At 43.7% G+C, this 20,265-nt stretch overlaps 2 protein-coding genes across 5 annotated transcripts in view; one reads left to right on the plus strand and one right to left on the minus strand.

Annotated features, from left to right (window-relative positions):
- LOC126531656 (zinc transporter ZIP10-like) overlaps nucleotides 1–19,609 on the plus strand; it is a 92,555-nt gene extending 72,946 nt beyond the window's left edge. For all 4 annotated transcript variants that reach the window (XM_055071350.2, XM_050179287.3, XM_055071351.2 and 1 more), the window contains 8 exons: nucleotides 60–222; nucleotides 2,359–2,528; nucleotides 7,030–7,206; nucleotides 8,162–8,257; nucleotides 13,200–13,281; nucleotides 13,874–14,026; nucleotides 14,699–14,886; nucleotides 16,547–19,609. In XM_055071350.2, coding sequence (XP_054927325.1) covers nucleotides 60–222; nucleotides 2,359–2,528; nucleotides 7,030–7,206; nucleotides 8,162–8,257; nucleotides 13,200–13,281; nucleotides 13,874–14,026; nucleotides 14,699–14,886; nucleotides 16,547–16,675 — 1,158 coding nt within the window. In that variant the 3' untranslated portion in view covers nucleotides 16,676–19,609. The remainder of the gene's footprint in view (nucleotides 1–59; nucleotides 223–2,358; nucleotides 2,529–7,029; nucleotides 7,207–8,161; nucleotides 8,258–13,199; nucleotides 13,282–13,873; nucleotides 14,027–14,698; nucleotides 14,887–16,546) is intronic.
- Nucleotides 1–20,265, minus strand: part of LOC126531667 (uncharacterized) — a 698,627-nt gene that overhangs the window by 189,380 nt on the left and 488,982 nt on the right. The gene's annotated exons all lie outside the window — the stretch shown is intronic.

A 20,265-nucleotide genomic window follows, 5' to 3' on the forward strand; every position in this document is an offset into this window, starting at 1 on the left:
ATGATATTATGACTGTTGCACTAAGGGCACGAGATGAAAGTTGCTCTTTTCTCTCACAGTGTTGGACCCCACGAGAACTTATTCGGCAGTTCGGGTTCTCTGAAAATGGGACCATTAGCAGACATGAGTTTTTCCATCTGTGTCCAGCGCTAATCCAGCAGGCTGTCAGTGATGTCTGCCTCCAAACTACCCTCGATGAGCACAAACCTACTACAGCTGAATGTAAGTGATCTTGCAATCTTTTTAATGACCCGCTTGCGTTGATCCATCACGTCTCATTTCTTCCACAGAACAAATGTGATTACAATAAACCAAGTCAGTATTCTGACCTACTTGCCAGCATGTCGCCTTTTATTGCAGCAGTTGTGTTGGGCAGTATATTCGAATATTTATGATGGAACAAAACCACAAAAGATTAGGAAATGCAAAGCACGTGGTTGTGCATTTTCTCCAGTGCATTATATATAAGATGGATAACTGTTACTACAAGGCGCGGAGCAAACTGTGTTTTATGTTACAAAGCGATTTTCTGCACGGGTTGCATTAGTGCGTAGAAGACTTAATGGGCACCATAGTGTTGTCAGACACAGAGTTCTGCCACTAGATTGCTTCATTTAGGAGCGAACAAAGTACAGTTTAACCCTTAGATGAATCATAAAAGGATAAAGCTACAAGAGGTCGCCGATGTCAACATCCGCGCTCTGAGGAGCCACGATTTATACTCTAGCACTTCTGGGAAGAGCCGATGATGTGGGCGCCTAGGTCCGCTGGCCTACCACAGTGTTTGATTTAGTAGCGGCACTTACAGAGAAATAACATTCGCAAGCAACACGTTTAGAAAGAAAGAAACAAACTTGGGGATCCACCAATTACGTGATATTTAACCTGGACAACTCATACTACTAAGATAGCCGGCAAAAGTAACAAAACATTGCGCTACATTAGACGAACGCCTAAGCCCGCTTTGCCGGAGACGAAGCTAGCAACGTACAAAATCTTAATAAGACTGATGTTTGAAAACACATGTGATGCTTGGGACCCACGCACTAAGACACTTGTAACGAAAGTGGAACAGGTTCAACGGCGTGCGAAGCGTTTTATTTACTCTTATTACCGTTGAAATAACTCGTATCTTCACTTTATAAGAAACCAAACCTACTGTCTTTGTGCTCACAAGGAAGAAAAAAGGTTTGTTCTCTTTCACTGTGTATAGGCAAGAATGTGTGTACATAGCAGCATATAGGGGCAAGCATAGAAGCGACTACATAAACGAGACAACATCGCGGGTTGGACGAAACGAACATGACAGACATAAAGAAGAACAGTTCACGTAAGGCTGATGTCACTATTCTTCTTTTTTTAAAGACCAGAATAGGACTGAAACACGCTTCCAGCAAATGTTGTGAATATAGAAAACCACGATTTTAATTTTGTTTTTTATTGTTACTAGCAACTAAAATTTTTGACTAGTGCATTATCATGTTGCGCTCTATATCCCTTACATGAAGTACCAGTTTATTGTTATTCATGAATTGTGTTTCACCAGTGCGTACGCCGTTATACCTCATTTCGGTAACATCAAAAGTGTGTTGTCACATGTTGTGTTGTGTAATAGCACTCCTATGTGGTCCTAATACGATTAATAATTTAAATAAATAAATAAATAAATAAATAAATAAATAAATAAATAAATAAATAAATAAACGAGTCCAAGTTTCAAATTGACAAAAGTTGGTTAAAGGGCCGGAGAAATGTGTTTGCGTTTAAGCAAAGGTTTTCCCGTGATCAACGACATGTGCGCCGCATTATGAAACGAGTGCCCCAAAAAGGCTATCATTGCTTTTATTTGTAAAGTATTCTAAGACGGTACTTTATCGTTGTCGAGAGTAAGCTAGCAGTCGTAAAATGCTTAGAAGGAACGGAGGTGGTGTCGCTTAAATTATTGACAGTTTAAGTTTGCCAAGCATTACTCCAGGAATTGGTCTCGCGGTGCTTCCCTAAGCTTTATTACTCTTCCTCCTAACTTTATTGACCGTAAGCTCTTTGGAATGCCTAATTGTACACTGCGAAGCATCGTAAGCAAGATCTGCTATGATCTCCGCATTACTGTTATTAAAAAGAGCCGCGTAATGCGCCGCTCAGAACTGATCGCCAAGGTATTTAAATTTCTGTCCTTAGGAAATATACGCAATAATAAGAATATCCGATGAAGATATGTAATGGCGTCACAAAGTAATTGACACGTTTCCACAGTGTTGCATTATCTCCAAAAGATCTACTCCTTCTTGCGTATTAAGTTGATGGCGCTGCCGGCCAGACCGCTGTGCACTTTACAATGCAAGCGTGCTTTCGGCGCAGTGTACGGCTACGGGACGCTGTCGGTGTTCATTATCAGCCTGTGCTCGCTGATGGGGGTGCTGCTTCTGCCATGCCTGGCTCGCCACGCCTACTACTACATCACGATGGGTTTCATTGGCCTCTCTTTCGGCACCATGACTGGAGACGCGTTCCTACATCTAATACCACAGGTTGGTGCGTATCTGCTGTTCGACGGGCAACGATAGCCAATGAATAGTAGCACGAGGTCATATTGGCATATGGAAAAAAGAAAACGAAACGTTCGCAGATGTGTGCCAATCTCAGCAACTGATACATCAAAGACAACAGAGCTGTATAAGTGAGTTCTCACACACTTCGCTGTAAATATTTGGGGTATGTTTGCTGGCTGGGCTTATCATCATCATCATCAGCCTGGTTACGCCCACTGCAGGGCAAAGGCCTCTCCCATACTTCTCCAACAACCCCGGTCATGTACTAATTGCGGCCATGCCGTCCCTGCAAACTTCTTAATCTCATCCGCCCACCTAACTTTCTGCCGCCCCCTGCTACGCTTCCCTTCCCTTGGGATCCAGTCCGTCCCCCTTAATGACCATCGGTTATCTTCCCTCCTCATTACATGTCCTGCCCATGCCCATTTCTTTTTCTTGATTTCAACTAAGATGTCATTAACTCGCGTTTGTTCCCTCACCCAATCTGCTCTTTTCTTATCCCTTAACGTTACACCTATCATTCTTCTTTCCATAGCTCGTTGCGTCGTCCTCAATTTGAGTAGAACCCTTTTCGTAAGCCTCCAGGTTTCTGCCCCGTAGGTGAGTACTGGTAAGACACAGCTATTATACACTTTTCTCTTGAGGGATAATGGCAACCTGCTGTTCATGATCTGAGAATGCCTGCGAAACGCACCCCAGCCCATTCTTATTCTTCTGATTATTTCCGTCTCATGATCCGGATCCGCCGTCACTACCTGCCCTAAGTAGATGTATTCCCTTACGACTTCCAGTGCCTCGCTGCCTATTGTAAATTGCTGTTCTCTTCCGAGACTGTTAAACATTACTTTAGTTTTCTGCAGATTAATTTTTAGACCCACTCTTCTGCTTTGCCTCTCCAGGTCAGTGAGCATGCATTGCAATTGGTCCCCTGAGTTACTAAGCAAGGCAATATCATCAGCGAATCGCAAGTTACTAAGGTATTCTCCATTAATTTTTATCCCCAATTCTTCCCAATCCAGGTCTCTGAATACCTCCTGTAAACACGCTGTGAATAGCATTGGAGAGATCGTATCTCCCTGCCTGACGCCTTTCTTTATTGGGATTTTGTTGCTTTCTTTATGGAGGACTACGGTGGCTGTGGAGCCGCTATAGATATTTTTCAGTATTTTTACATACGGCTCGTCTACACCCTGATTCCTTAATGCCTCCATGACTGCTGAGGTTTCGACAGAATCAAACGCTTTTTCATAATCAATGAAAGCTATATATAAGGGTTGGTTATATTCCGCACATTTCTCTATCACCTGATTGATAGTGTGAATATGATCTATTGTTGAGTAGCCTTTACGGAATCCTGCCTGGTCCTTTGCTTGACAGAAGTCTAAGGTGTTCCTGATTCTATTTGCGATTACCTTAGTAAATATTTTGTAGGCAACGGACAGTAAGCTGATCGGTCTATAGTTTTTCAAGTCTTTGGCGTCCCCTTTCTTATGGATTAGGATTATGTTAGCGTTCTTCCAAGATTCCGGTACGCTCGACGTCATGAGGCATTGCGTATACAGGGTGGCCAGTTTCTCTAGAACAATCTGCCCACCATCCTTCAACAAATCTGCTGTTACCTGATCCTCCCCAGCTGCCTTCCCCCTTTGCATTTCTCCCAAGGCTTTCTTTACTTCTTCCGGCGTTACCTTTGGGACTTCGAATTCCTCTAGACTATTTTCTCTTCCATTATCGTCGTGGGTGCCACTGGTACTGTATAAATCTCTATAGAACTCCTCAGCCACTTGAACTATCTCATCCATATTAGTAATGATATTGCCGGCTTTGTCTCTTAACGCATACATCTGATTCTTGCCAATTCCTAGTTTCTTCTTCACTGTTTTTAGGCTTCCGCCGTTCCTGAGAGCATGTTCAATTCTATCCATATTATACTTCCTTATGTCAGCTGTCTTACGCTTGTTGATTAACTTTGAAAGTTCTGCCAGTTCTATTATAGATGTAGGGTTAGAGGCTTTCATACATTGGCGTTTCTTGATCAGATCTTTCGTCGCCTGCGATAGTTTACTGGTATCCTGCCTAATCGAGTTACCACCGACTTCCATTGCACATTTCTTAATGATGCCCACAAGATTGTCGTTCATTGCTTCAACACTAAGGTCCTCTTCCTGAGTTAAAGCCGAATACCTGTTCTGTAGCTTGATCTGGAATTCCTCTATTTTCCCTCTTACCGCTAACTCATTGATCGGCTTCTTATGTACCAGTTTCTTCCGTTCCCTCCTCAGGTCTAGGCTAATTCGAGTTCTTACCATCCTGTGGTCACTGCAGCGCACCTTGCCGAGCACGTCCACATCTTGTATGATGCCAGGGTTAGCGCAGAGTATGAGGTCTATTTCATTTCTAGTCTCACCGTTCGGGCTCCTCCACGTCCACTTTCGGCTATCCCGCTTGCGGAAGAAAGTATTCATTATCCTCATATTATTCTGTTCCGCAAACTCGACTAATAACTCCCCCCTGCTATTCCTAGTGCCTATGCCATATTCCCCCACTGCCTTGTCTCCAGCCTGCTTCTTGCCTACCTTGGCATTAAAGTCGCCCATTAGTATAGTGTATTTGGTTTTCACTCTACCCATCGCCGATTCCACGTCTTCATAGAAGCATTCGACTTCCTGGTCATCATGACTGGATGTAGGGGCGTAGACCTGCACAATCTTCATCTTGTACCTCTTATTAAGTTTAACAACAAGACCTGCCACCCTCTCGTTAATGCTATAGAATTCCTGTATGTTACCAGCTATATTCTTATTAATCAGGAATCCGACTCCTAGTTCTCTTCTTTCCTCTAGGCCGCGGTAGCACAGGACGTGCCCGCTTTTTAGCACTGTATATGCTTCTTTTGGCCTCCTAACTTCACTGAGCCCTATTATATCCCATTTACTGCCCTCTAATTCCTCCAATAGCACTGCTAGACTCGCCTCACTAGATAACGTTCTAGCGTTAAACGTTGCCAGGTTCATATTCCAATGGCGGCCTGTCCGTGATGACTCATACCCGACGCACTGGTTATACCACCACTGTGGGGCTCCCACGCAGCTGCGTTGCTGGACCATGCCATCAGTGGTCACTGTCACAACCATGCAACCTCCTAGCGGACATCCGCCATGGAACCAGTAAAACGCGACGAAAGAAATAAGAACAGATTACTGGCTAGAAAAGTCGCCGGCAAGAAGTTGTCTGTTAGAGTCTAGTGTACACAACGTAACCTTATAATCATTGATAAGTACTTATGAAAGCAAAAATTTGGGCCTCCTGCACAGGTTTTACTGCTGATTGTTCTTTGATTGGCACAACCGAGCACACCGCCGCACACCGTCACCGCTCGAGAACGGTTGTGTAAATCTCTTTGGCAGACTCGCTGTAAAACGGTCAGTACTAGGGTTGCTGAATAGCAGCGCCGCCATTGAGGAGCGACTCTATGGAGGCACCCTGACCAGCGCAAGGGACGCAAACTGGGACGCTGACACGGAAACTGCGACCGCGCACCACTCGCTAGTCGATTCCGTAACATGCTGTTCGCGAGACTTTGAGTAACTTTACGATAAGAAGTTTTTATCGCGGTATTTGAAGGTCTCTAGCTGAACGGGCCATACGCATTTTTCCTTTTGTCACGAGGAAAAGAGTTGTGTACATCTTGTTTATTCCTCGAGATATTTGCGATGCAATAGCGGTGATGTCTCCAGCAACATTCATGCCGGTCTTCTTTGTGGAGCCGGCTTCAACTACCTATTCCTCTTTGACATTTATGCAAATTTAAAGAAGACGTGCTGGCACAATTACTCAGTAACTCAGTGCATAAACGGAAAAAGCCGTGAACGACAAGCGTTGATGCGATATTGTAAAGAGCGCCGGGCAGCCTGGAGACAGAACGAGCCGTATAAATGAAACATGGCGGCACTTCTTGATGACGCATGAAAAGCTGCGTCCATTTTGAACTCTCATTATAGTTTTGTTTATAACTTGGTCCGGTGGATAATATGGTCCGGTGGAATATACATACAGCCATGGCACAGACAACTGGTCACTTGCGACACAAAAAGTTTTCGCTTTTAGCTATACACTTTGCCTATACCAACAGCTATAGTACTAATAGAACTTAAACATGTAGATTGAAATAAGTCACTTTTTTCAAGTTTGTTTCAATTGAAGGATCAAAGCTACTGTCGCATGACCCCAATGAAAAGTGATAGCAACGTTTATGAGTGAAATTTATATTTATATGAGTGAAACGTACTGTCTACGAAATTTATATGCACTTTCCTGGCTTAATACTAAACTATGTGACCAGATAGAAAAATTATTTACCACAGACTTCAAAGAATCCTTAGCTTACAGCCGAAATTGGTTAGCGACGTTTAAACTTTTGAGCACGATGTGTACTATATTAGACGGTGAAGACTAAAATCACTTTTCATGGCTTGTTCAGGTACTTGGTCTGCACAGCCACGATACGGACCATGGAGCGGGAGGTCACTCACACGCACATAGCCACGACCACGACAGCCTGGTTCCAGAGTACATGTGGAAGCAGCTAGGTCTCGTCGGGGCCTTATACGGCCTGTTCATCTTTGAGGCCTTGAGCACCATATTTTGTGGTGAACAGGTATGTCTAGCTCGCTGGTACCACACGACTGACATCATGATTAGCCTAAAAAGTGCCTGCTGCTAGGCAAGTCCAGTGCATGAAATGAAATTTCAGTCAAAATGGCATGGAATGTTAAAAGCCAAATTGTGGCCCGTGGGCACGGCAAGAACTTATGGTACGTAACAGCTTGTAAACTATGTTTAATTGCTTCAATTGGTGATATCCTGTTGTCTGAAATATTATATCATCATATCAGCATGATCATTATAATCATCATCAATAATTCTTTTCCTTGGGCGCCTGTAGTAGTATAAATGAGGGATCAAAAAAATTAAGGATAAAATAATAGAGAAACATACCATTTTTCAACAAAGGCGAATAATTTAGAGTATCAGGACAGAACGCTAACGGAAAATACAGAGGGTCAAGCAAACTATTGTAGGCCACAATTAACGTAATAAACAAATAGTTAACTGAAGACAAGGCCTGCATTCACATAATAATAATGTTTGTTCTTTCTCCCCATCTCGAGCGGCACATTGCCGTGCGCTTAGCACAGTAAGTGCTTACCGTCGAAAATAACCAGATTTTATGCTGCGAATAGTTACTTTAACTCATAAGCACGTGGGTATACGTGATGCACGCTTGCAACATGCTGCGCGCTTTTTTCGTATGATGCAGTTAATGGGCTATCGGATTGGTTGATTTCGCTCATGGGCAAGAGGATTTCGCTAGAGATGCCCGTAGCAGTGCTTCTCACATCTGCCTAATGTGCATCTAAAAGGCAATGCTGACAAACAGTCCATGACTACGAACGTCATGTCATCTTTAGCTCCATTTAAGTGCATGTGAATGTCACATTTTTATCCCTGGTCTGTGGCACCCGGTAAACATTGCCTTTTGAATATTTTGCAACTTTGTCTAGCAAGAACCTCAGTGTATTTGACTAGAGTTGCCTACATGTTTTGTGCAGACAGATGGTCATGGGCATAGTCACCTCCCCAAGAACATTCCTGAGAATCTTCACATGACAAAAGTGTCAGCGAAGACGGAGTCCAGCGTTGAACTGGTAATGATACGGTCTGCATATTGTTTGTGTAAAACGAAGAGTGCAGTGGCGTGACGCGCTATGACAGGTTGGTATCGCAAGTGTCAAGCAAGAAAGAAAAAGAGCTAGGAAAAGTTTGTTGGCCCTTAAAATTGCTTCGGTAGAGAATTGAGTCATGCCACTTGCAGTTTTTAGCCATATCTATGAGGTAAATAACAAAGTAAATTTAACTGCCTAATTAAGAACGTCTTCATGTCCTTACTACGTTTGACTGAATAATTTCCAACCTCCATAAGAAGGTGAACGCGACCCAGACGTCCTTGCAACCAACTTGATCAAGCAGTCATAGTCTAGGCTGTTTTTAGCACCTACAGGCGTTGTCAATTGTTTGGGGATGGTTTGTAAAGCTGAATAATTTGTGCAATAATTTTCCTGCAAGCCTCGCCCTATTGACAAAACCAGCGTATTCCAGTGCCTTCCAGTGTGAAATCAGTGCGGTTTTTGACGATGGATCGCACTGGGGAAGCTGACGGTTGCTAGGAATCACTGGGACACCAGTGAGAACGCTGGATAAGAGCTGGGTCACACTGGACGAGACGCTTGTTTCACTTCCATGGCGCTGGGGCGCACTAGTTTGTGCTGGGCCGCTATCTTGTGCATGTTCGAAAAGCCGACGTTCGATTTCGCCTCGCGCGATTGTCCAGGCTGTGCCGATATCGCGGCCTAGGATAATCTAGTCCAATCGCGAGAGGCGAAATCGAACGTCGGGTTTTGAACGTGCACAAGATACCGGCTCTGTACACGCGCTAGTTCTCGCTGCAGTTCGCTGGCTCGCACTGGAAACTGCGCTGTGTGCGTGTGTGCCGCACTGGTTCCAGTACGCAAGGAGTATAGGCGCTACTGAATATTCAATGCTTTATACAATTTCATCGCTAGATACTAGTCTCATGTCCTAAATAATGCTATATTTTGGGGTCATAAAAGTCTATTTCGCATCGCAGCTTGGAATAAATGTGCGTCAGCTGCCCTGTTTACGCATGCATATTTGACACTGAAGATCACTTTCGTTTCCTGCATTATCCATTTTGACTGGGCGGATAGTTACATTCTTTAACGAAACCACGTAAACGCCGAGGCCACCTTGTTTTTTAGTAGTTTGTATGTAACCGACGACCGCAAGTGGTTGTCGTTGTTGCAATGTTGTGGAGTCAACACGAAATCCAGAAGTCGTTCAGACGCGTTCGAACGGAGCCCGAGTTCGAAGCCTACCGCTGATTGATATTATCGCACCGATAACAAAGCTGAGGTGATTCGTGCGCTTACACTTTCGCTAGTGTACTAAAAATAATACATAAAGGCTCTGAAGCTCAAATACACACATTTCAGCAATCGCCAGCTACCCGCGTTGAGATCGGTCCCTTCCACCGAAGTGTGGGTCCAGTGTGTCTACCTTGTCCGTCTACACGCTATCGGCCCGTCTGGGCTCAGGAATCAACAAGTCTAACAACAATAAATCACTCTATATTTCAGCTTTCGCATCGGTGTTCCTAAATAAAGAATTTTTTCATGTCTACAGTCTCAGCACAAGAAGCGATGAGCGCCGATGTGACGCGTTATAAACATAGGTATATGTGCTGCTGCCGAAGGCTGGCAGCTCTAGCCTACACTTCTCTTACGCATTTTATGTGACTAGGCAGACGTGTCCCTTGATACGCATCATCGAACTAAGAAAACGTTGCATATCGCTTGCGCGCAGAACAAGAAACGGCTATCAAAATCGGCAGTAACTGCCCGTACAGCGTCCCGGGTCGGTGCTTCATTTAGGACTTTTTTTCGAAGCCAATATGCATATCGCCAACGAACATAGGTGTTGTGGCACTTCCAAGCATACTATTGGATACGAAATTTTTTTTATTTCTGATACAGGCGTAAGATTTATTTGCGGGGCGATAGCGCAACTATGCGAAACATGTCTCGGTGAAACTAAAGCTGCGCCTGGATCTTGACATGGCAAATTATCCACACTTTGCTATGTGCTGATGTTGATTCAACTATGATGCAACTAGATCTCACTAAAGCCTTCGACCGTGTTTCCGACGATGTTTTCTTCGCCATATTAGAGCATTCTAACGTAGGAAGCGTATTAACAGACGGTGTCAGGATGGCGCATGCTAACTGCTCAATTCGGGTTATTTTAAGCGGCGACCTGACTGGCAGCTCCCAAGTGCGGTCTCCTGTGAGGCAGCGATGTCCGCTGTCGCCCCTGCTTTTCGCAACCTACCTTGCTTGAGCCTTTGCGCAAGGCCATCTATAATAATGAACAGATAACAGGCATCAAGTTACAGTCAACACACGTGAAAATTTTGGCGTATGCCGATGACATCGGCATATTCTGTTCTAATAGAGATAGTATTTGTGAGGCTTACTTGTATTCGTGAGGTATTTGTGAGATAGTATGTGTGAAGTGTTAGCTGAAACCTTCTGCAAATGCAGCGGGGTGCAAATAAACCGGTAGACGAGTTATGGGTTCTGGCATGGTGAATGGGATGAAACACCAGATTACATCTCTCGACTTCGATGGTCTACCACTGCAACAACGTATCTAGGCGTACCTCTCGACTCGTATCGCTACCCGGAGCCGTACTGGAATGAACCAGCGGCGAGAGCAAAGGAAAAGGCAAGGACGGCAGCTGTCAATGTTCTCGCGTGCCACACAGACTATAAATAATTTTTTACCTCAATGATATGGTATGTCGTGAATGCGCTTTGTGATTCGCGAATCGACATTTGAAAAATCCACCCTGTCTTCGCCGTTTTCACATAGGCATCGACTTGGGAAAGAACCAGCCACACAAACTTGTTCTCGCCCGTAAAGAAAGGGGGCCTTGGGTTGGCACATTTATTTGTGCAACAAGTTGTGTCGCGCTTTATGTACCTTCGCGATCAGAATCATGTGTTACTTCGCACAATCATGCAAGTGATTTCATGTCGTCACCTTCCAGGATTTGTTGTGTGCTCGTATGAAGCAATGCATGGTGCCGTTAAAGGTTGTCTACGAGAAGTCGTGCCTGAGTACAGAATGTTGCATGTGCAGTTTTCAATGCAGTACCTCGCCAATATAGTTAGGAAAAACTGTATACAGCCCTAATAGACACTATGCTCCCTGTACCGATTTACTATATCTCAAACTGTGGAGGCGCAGGAGATTTCCTCTAAAGAGTTTAAAATATGCCAGTACAATATTCAGTAAAACTTTTTCTTTAAACTACACAATATTACATTATCAGTTAAAGCATGGATGCATAACAGTGGTATTTTTGTCGCGTGGTCCATTAACTACTTATGCAGGAAACCTGAAACGCCAGAGCATATATGTCTAGATTGCTGGGATCCCATCATTTTTGGGATGTGCTACAAAGGACGTTAATTAAAGAAACAGTTACCTTTAGATCCACATGGAATAACATTCTTACCGTTAGAAGCAGATGTTTTTCCGTATGACACCATAATGCTTCTGGGCCTTCACAGTTCGTGGAAATCTAGAACGCAGTTCAACGATACCGATACCAATTTGCTACCTACACGCGATCAGTTCATTGAAAGTGTGATACGGTTCAGGGATGTCCATGGGGCACTCCCTGAACGGCCAACATCGATTAACATGCTAGATAAATATATTCCTATATCAGACCACTAATACTTTATACTTAGAGTAGCAGTTCAGTATTAAGAACAACATACTTTCTGATTTGATTTATCATAACATCTGCCTTCGTCGAGCAAGAATGTGCGACGCCCTCATTGTACTGGTGGGTTTGTGCTATGATAATGAGAAGAATTGAATTGCCCGTGTTGAAGGAACCATCTTTTGCAGTCATAGTTTACAGCATCAGCAACAATCTTCAGACGAATTACGGAGTACTAGTATAAGTTCAAACCACATCAGACAAGCAGCCCAAGTTTGCCGGTGCCCGCGCTTAAACTGGACATTGAACTCCCTATGTTTGACGGTTGAAGTAACTTCGAAAAGAAATGTTTAGTTAATTTTGATGTCCCCTCGTCTAGCTTGCTGTTGTATGTAAACGTTGGCCGTAAGGATTCCCTTTAACCAACACTCAGTATGGTATGACGAGCCAGTAGCACGCATCAAGTGCGTCCACTACTCGCGTCGTTCAACAGCACAGGGCAAAATAAACACTGGAAAGAATATGTGAAGTCTGAAGTCGCCGTTTTATGCCATGGGAAAGTCAACGTTTAGTGCCCAACCTTCTCAAGCTGTGATACACATCGGTGCCTCTCAACCGCCGCCACCATCATTCGCCGAAAGTGCTTCTGCCCAAAGCACTCATGTGGATGGCTGTAGAATATTCATTGTCTCGTTCTAGTAGCCATGTAAGCCAGTCTAAAATTACGGAGGGTGATTTTGCTGAGGGCATGGAGGTATGACACTGCTCGTTCCTGGGAGTGGTACAGTTCCTGAATGGTGGCGGTATAGCAGCATGCTCAGCGTAGCACTGCATGCGCCGATGGAGCAAATTCACCACCCGTGAGCGGTTACAGTGATAGTATGCAGATTACGAAGCTCGGGTTAGCGTTGGTTTTGCAGGCTCTGAAAGAGAGAGAGAGAGAGAGAGATAGCAAAGAGAGGAAAGGCAGGGACGTCAACCAGATCAGCGTCCAGTTTTCTACCCTACACTGGGGCAAGGGAAAGGGGGAACAGAAAGAGGGAAGCGGGATAGAGGGAACACTGTCTGCGCACGCAGCAAAGCGCTTGGAAATAAGTCAAGTCAGGCTCTGAGAAGCAGAAGCAAGAGGCAGGCGATAAGTATCCAGACATCTGGTGCGGTGTAACCATAGTGTCCGTGTCAAACATTAATTCTTCTCATGATAGAAAACCAGTAAGCAGCCGACCACGTCTCGCTTCTACACTAACATCTTCTTGTCTATTTTCTCCATTTTACAGGCGCACTGCTCGAGTACACCATCGTTACCACTTGAAGAGAACCCACAAGTTCCGGTGCTAAAGTCTCGAGCACTTTGTTGTGGTGAGCACTAGCACATTATACTTGTTCCTGTGGTGTCTAAGTGGACTTTTAGCATGATCTCGTTACCATTGTGTAACTAACGTTACCATTGTAATAACTACCCTTGCGCTTTCGCACTCATGCATTATGTAAATCTGAATCGAATGTGAGTGCTTTTAACGCACCTGATCGTTGTCGTCTGTATATAATGATTAACATCCCAGATTTTATATAAAAGCGTTCGGTCTGGTTCCGTCCTTGTAAGCTGTGCTGTAATGCGTACTGTACTTGTTTGTGGAGCTATGTTTACGGCACCCTTCAGTAACACATGCAGTAACTGCTCACTAAAGAAACTAACTAAAAAGAGAGAAAAGTGTACACTGTACAATATGAATGTGGATCCACATACATGTTTTGAGCATTGGGTCTTTCCCGCATTGAAAGCGGAAGTTGTAACTGTGGCAGCCTCCTGCGTTGATCAATCATGCAGCCATAATAACCTCACTCTTTATTTATTATAGACGCCCATTAGCCCTTCGATTAGTCATAACCTGAGAAGTTTTTTGTATGAAGCTTCTGCTATTTCGGTGATGACAATAGGTAAGATTCGCAGGTATGTCGACGCTGGCAACAATGGTGATCATCGGCGGCGCCATCCACAACGTTGCTGATGGCTTGGCTATTGGCGCTGCTTTTTCGTCGGGCCTAAAGAGTGGTCTCTCCACATCCCTTGCCGTATTCTGCCACGAACTGCCACACGAGTTTGGTGAGAAAACACCTCGTGACTTAGTAAAAACTTTGTTCCTGAACTCTTTTGAACTCTTCTGAATGTTCTGTACAATGTCACCAGGATACCTTCAAATGTTAGTAAATATATCAGACAGTTATTCTGCACAGCTTCCCTATATTTCTGAGTCTACGCTAACGGAAACCTCGTGACCGCATTTATGGACGTTAGTTTTTGCATTACTTGCTTCTTACAGGGCTACATGTCTTTGTTTGATGACCATTGCTCTGCTGAGTTTGGGGTCACGGGTTCGATTGCGTCGATGGCCACATTTCGAACGGAACGAAATGCAAAAACGTAGGTTTACTGGCCTGTTAATGAAACCAAGGTTGTCAAAATTATTCCGGAGTCCTCCACTAAAGCATACAACTCATAATTAGGTTGTGGTTTTGGTGCGTTACACCGCGGAATTTATTTGGCACTTTTTGTTCAATATTCTTTATCTACATATGTCCTGCGGCAAGTCCCCCGAAGGAAAAATACCAAACGAAACAAAACATTACATTTAATCTACAGGTTCCGGATGAAAGCGAAAGAGCGAGTAACCGGGACATCAACTATCTCTTTAAAAACTAGTACATAATGAAAGGTATCATTCCTCTTCATATGTACGTGTATGTACTTACGCTACCTCCACTGTACTTTTTGCAGGCGACTTCGTGGTGCTCATCTCGACCGGGCTGAGCTACCGCCGCGCACTGCTGCTCAACTTCTTGTCCGCGATGGCGGCGTTCGCTGGTCTCTACGCAGGATTCTTGTTGGGTGAAGAGGTAGCTGCACGAGACTGGATCCTCACCGTCACCGCGGGCATCTTCCTCTACGTAGCACTCGTAGACATGGTGAGCGCATACACTGCTCGATGTGCGATGTCTTATGCATAAGACAAGTGGCGCGTTTTGATTTCTTGATGCAACGCTGTATCAGCAGAAATAAGTTTCGATTGACAGGTCTGACAACGCTTTTTGGAAACGATTCTAAGAGCACTTTACTTGCAATACGGGAACTAAATTGAAGAGTCAATATTTGCGTTCGGTATAGTTTGACATTTGTAAGGTATACATACGCTGCCATTTAATGTTATTCATCGCATCATCGTATCATCGTTTCACTAACAATAGTTGTTGTTGGCCACTAAAATACGCATTGATGGCTTTGGCGCTAGTTACCTGCCCTTGCTCTTTCTTGGATAACTACCCGCCGCGGTTGCTTAGTGGCTATGGCGTTGGGCTGCTAAGCTCGAGGTCGTGGGATCGAAGCCCAGCCGCGGCGGCCGCATTTCGATGGAGGCAAAATACAAAAACACCCGTGTACTTAGATTTAGGTGCACGTTAAAGAACCTCAGGTGGTCCAAATTTCCGGAGTCTCCCAGTACGGCGTGCCTCATAATCAGATCGTTGTTTTGTGACGTAAAATCCCATAATCTAATCTTCAACAACTGATCTATTTTAAGCATTTATAGTACCAGCACCTTGTTGTGTGTAGTTAAAGGACGGTATCGCTTCACTATTCTCTAACCTTATCAAGAGTATTATCTCGCGTGTGCTGTTGCATTACTAAATCGCAGAGCAGTCAATGTGTCAGCGTCTGTTTGATACGAACTCACGTTCATAAAATGTGGCATTGCTACTTTCTCGAATGTTTAGTTTCTGTTCGCTAAAACAAAGTGTATATCAATGTATGCTTGTTTTACTCGCTGTAGCTAAGACATACTTTACAGGTGATGTTTATGACATTATGTATTATCACCAACTAAATACATTTAAAGTGCTTTATGTTTAGGAAAATACGTAACGTAATGTCTTTCCCGTAGCGTTTACCATCGCTGACTTTAATAAACTGATGAGTTGTTATAGCGCAAACATGAAAACCTACGACGTTATGTCGACGCAGTTAAGCTAGGAGAGAACACACAGTGGTTCTTGGTGGGCACGCAAACTTCCTGACTTCTCAGAAAAAAATATCAATTAGAGATCCCCGTTAGCGCTTCAATTACCCGTAATGTGAAAGGGTCTTTGTATCAAGCTTTTGCCACTTCGGTAGTGACATTAGGTATGGCTTGCAGGTCTGTCGACGCTTTGTCTGTCTCGTCAAAAAATGACACTATTTTTGGTGTTGGACACGGTTCTCTAGAAAACATGCTCATATTTATGAAAGTGGAAAGATGTGATAAGAGGAACCTTGTAAAGTATAACTTCAAACGAGCCGAAATTAAATGTGAAATGTCGTAACATTCGTCTAACTGAAAGGCAGCCGTGCAAACGCGTACACAAGAAGGAACCAAAATGACAGCGTAAACGCATTCATTACTTGCTGTGTCCGCGTTTGCATGCCGGCCTTTCAGTAGCATGAATCCATACCAATTTGCTAAACTCTCAGCCATTTTAAGTTATCTGGCTGAACAGCATTTTGTTAGGCATGATTCTTGTAGCATAATAAAAATGCTTGTTTGGACTATTGTAAACCCGTATCTCAACGTTTCCACATTTTCTTCTTTTCCAGCTGCCCGAGCTGAAGCAGCACAAAGGGAAGAGTCCTTTCAAGATGTTCATAGTCAAGAACATTGGAGTGCTGGCCGGCGTCGGAATTATGTGTGTGATTGCCATATACGAAGACCAGCTCAGTATTTAACCATGCAAAGTACACTCCTTGTTGCGTTGGCTAAGAGTACTTCGCGGACGCGCCCTCTTCAAGAAGCCTGTGTTTGTGGTACGACAAATGTGAACTTCTCAGTGTTGTGACTCTTAGCAGCGGACGTTTGTCATAGCTGCTCACGGTACCATGTTTTGCAGACTATCCTAGCACGGGCTTCATTCAATGAGTCGCTTACCGAACTTTTGCAGTGTTGTTGCAAGCGTAATCATCCATTTTAGCAACCATTTTTCACCTTGTTGCTCAACATCTCAGACAGCATGACTTATTTTTACTGACATCTATTAACGTACAATTCTTTACATGGCTTTTGTCTAAATAGACAACTCACAACAGTGCAATTCCGGTATGCAGTCGTGCCTTCATTTTCATACTTAACTGGATCTACCTCTTGATTATTTGTTGAGGTTTTGTCTACCAAAAAAGAAAAAAAAAGCAGCTATAACAGATATTAATGCACACTACAGCTGGAAATAATCTGAAGCTGCAGGTTGTGTCTGAGAGGGTTATCCCTTTTAATTGCTAACACAGAGGATAGGTGCCAAATAGAAACACAAGAAGAAAAAGAACTGAGAAGTTCAAAAATTACGTTTGTAGGACAATCAAACCTCACTCTTATTGCAAAGCGAGGGAGACTTGTTCCGCCACGTTTGTTCCTGCATGCCACAATGATTCGACAAGCAGACAATAGTGTTTACAGCAGGGCAACTTGGAGGTCTACGAGTAAGTGCTGCAAAGCCAAGTATGTGTGATAATATAAACTAGTGTTGGTTGCATTATTACAGTACAAGGATGGTACACTGTCTTGATCCTTGGTGTATGACGTAGCAGGAGCAAGAGCTAACGAATCTTTCGTTTTCATTATATCGGGTATATTCGTGTGATGGGTGCTATTGTAACGCAGCAGCATAATTTTACTTTGTGCATGGCGAGGCCACTTAGGATGCCCAATACGTATTCTAAAAAAATAGAGCACTGTTGAAAGGGGCTCAAATGTTGTACCTTGTATCATTGCTTTGCCCATTTCGCGTAAACGTTCGGCGAAAGTATTCGTATGGCGGCGCAGCTCCACGTGAATAGTGCTGATCACATACAGCACTTGGCTGCTTTTCCCAGTGCGCTGCAGTAGTGCTCGGAACGACGAACTTGTTATAATGCGCCCGCTGTGTTAACTTAAACGGTGTTTCTTCTTATAAAAGGCCCTTATAGTTCTGAGCACTGTGAGCGCTTGAGTACTTCCGCGAGTGCATGTAATGGTGCTCAGAAAGACGAACTTGTTATAAGCACCTGCAATAGTAACTTAGACCAGGTTTGTTCTTACAAGACTGTTAAAGCGCTGAGCACATTCAGTGCTTGAGTACGTTCCCGAATACGCTGCAGCTGTTTTCAGGAAGACAAACTTGTTGTAAGGCACGTGCAAGGGTAACCCAAACGATATTTGCTCTTACAAATTCGTTCTGCGAATCGTTAGTGCTTTGGGGGATCGTTAAAAGTAAGAACACTGCAGCTCACGCCGTTTCAGTATAATGTGCATGCCCTATTGTTGTAGGCTTTCTTAACATCCTTGGTGCTCCTCTCAAAATAATTTAGTTCTTCTAGGGAAATCACTATAATCTTGTTTTTGGAAAGATGACGTACCAGTAAAACTGAAAGGCGGGTTAGTTGGTAGGACTATATTGTGGAAAGTTTTACGCGCACTGGACGAACATAACAAAAGAAGGACACAAAGACTAGCGCAGAGTGGGCTTTGTGTCCTTTTCTTGTTGTGTTCCTTCAGTGTGCCCAAACTTTCCACAATGATCACGTACCAGACGCCCGAAATATGACCATCTGTGCATAAATGCGTAGTAAGGAGCTAAGCGAAATCTACTAGTCAGCTCTTGATTTAAAGAGCACCCTGCAGCTACCTATACTACCTATACGTGCATTGAGCAGGTTCGTATTTGACGGTGGCCCAAAACATCCCGTTACTAAAGCAACACGTGGTCCTGAGTTTCGTGGTCACATTCATTCACAGAAATTTTATGTAAACATTGGTTTATTAAAGCAAGTTAGAATTTTATTTCTTCGTTACTTCTTTAATTCGTTTTTTTTCCGATTGCTTAAGCTGCTCTAAATGTTCCTTGGGCCAGACTGGTATTATTGCTTGAAAACGTATTGCTTGCCAGATGAATAATGAAGGACATCATACTGGGACACATTACCATTCAGTGAGCTTTACATTTTACGGCAACAGATTTATAGCTCACGTCAGAAGTTGCACTATAATTGTATTCACGAATTTCCCTTCACATTATGAAGAATTACTAAACTTCACCAAGTCAATTTCAATCTTCTCTTAAAGCAATCGATGACGTGCTTAATCTCCTTGGTAATTCATGTTTATTGCGTAATCCGCTACCATATATGCTGTAGCCTTCTATACATTGCGCATGACTGCTTTTGGTGCTTGCCAATATGACGTCGAGGCAAATATGCTGCAAGTAGCTTGCTCACTGGTTTCAGTCTATTAAATATAAATTTATTGCAGCTTTAAATACTTATAACGATGCACAATTAACAAAAAGGTTGTTCACGAGAAAAACATTTGGAGATGCGGTGTTTTTTAGGTATTCTAGTAGGTTTTTATCACCCGCAATGCAACGAGAAATGTTCTAGGCCAGCGAAATACGCTTTGAGTAAGTCAAAGTATTCACTGTGTAAATATCATGAATGTTTGTATTTAGGCTTCTGACTCATGTGTTTGCGAATGAATCCAGTATTGTACTTGAGAACGTTCTATTTTTGTTCTATACTTGCAAAATATGGTTATGAGAGATGTGATAGTTCTGTTCATATTAGCATTTATTTTGTCGTTTTCATGGGACCACAAAGATCACAAATGTCAATAAATGTTTGTTTTATAGAAAGTGACTTGGTGAACGTCTATGATTGTCGGGCAAAGAATTATTTCGCGCACTGTGTTGCGCCGAGGCCTTCGTCGCCGTTCAGTGCAATTACTCTTTGTTAAGCGTTCTAAACGCTAAACCAAAGCACCAACTAATTATTTATTGATGGGAAATTATCAAATCGCCCATTGAGCGTCTCTCATCTGGACAAGCGAAAAACGACACCTAAATTTCCATTGGCTGCGACACCACATCATGAACGCCCCTTGACGGAGCAGAGCGGGAGAAAGGGAACAGCTCCTGCCGCGATAGCAGGCAGGTGTTGCGCGAGGGGAGAGGGCATCACCGGGACGCCACGTCACCCACGCTTTCGCTCTCGGAAGCCTGTGTTATCCGCGCGTTGCTGCTATTGATCAATGAGACATACGGGGACCGAATACACATCTATACTGATGGTTCAGTCTCACCTACCAGCTCTTCAGGTATCATTGTCATTCCGGCTACGAAAAATCAAAATCAAATTCAAACTGTCCCACATGACAACATCAACAGCGGCGGAGCTTGCTGCCCTGCGGGCTGCTGTCAAATATCTTTTGCAAGAGAAACCTCAGAAAGGGGTCATTTTTGCGACTCTAAGGCAGCACTTCAGAGTCTGCATTTTGCCCTGTAGGACTCATGAGG

This window comes from Dermacentor andersoni, chromosome 5, assembly GCF_023375885.2.
Source record: "Dermacentor andersoni chromosome 5, qqDerAnde1_hic_scaffold, whole genome shotgun sequence".
In the NCBI taxonomy this organism is placed as follows: Eukaryota; Metazoa; Arthropoda; class Arachnida; order Ixodida; family Ixodidae; genus Dermacentor; species Dermacentor andersoni.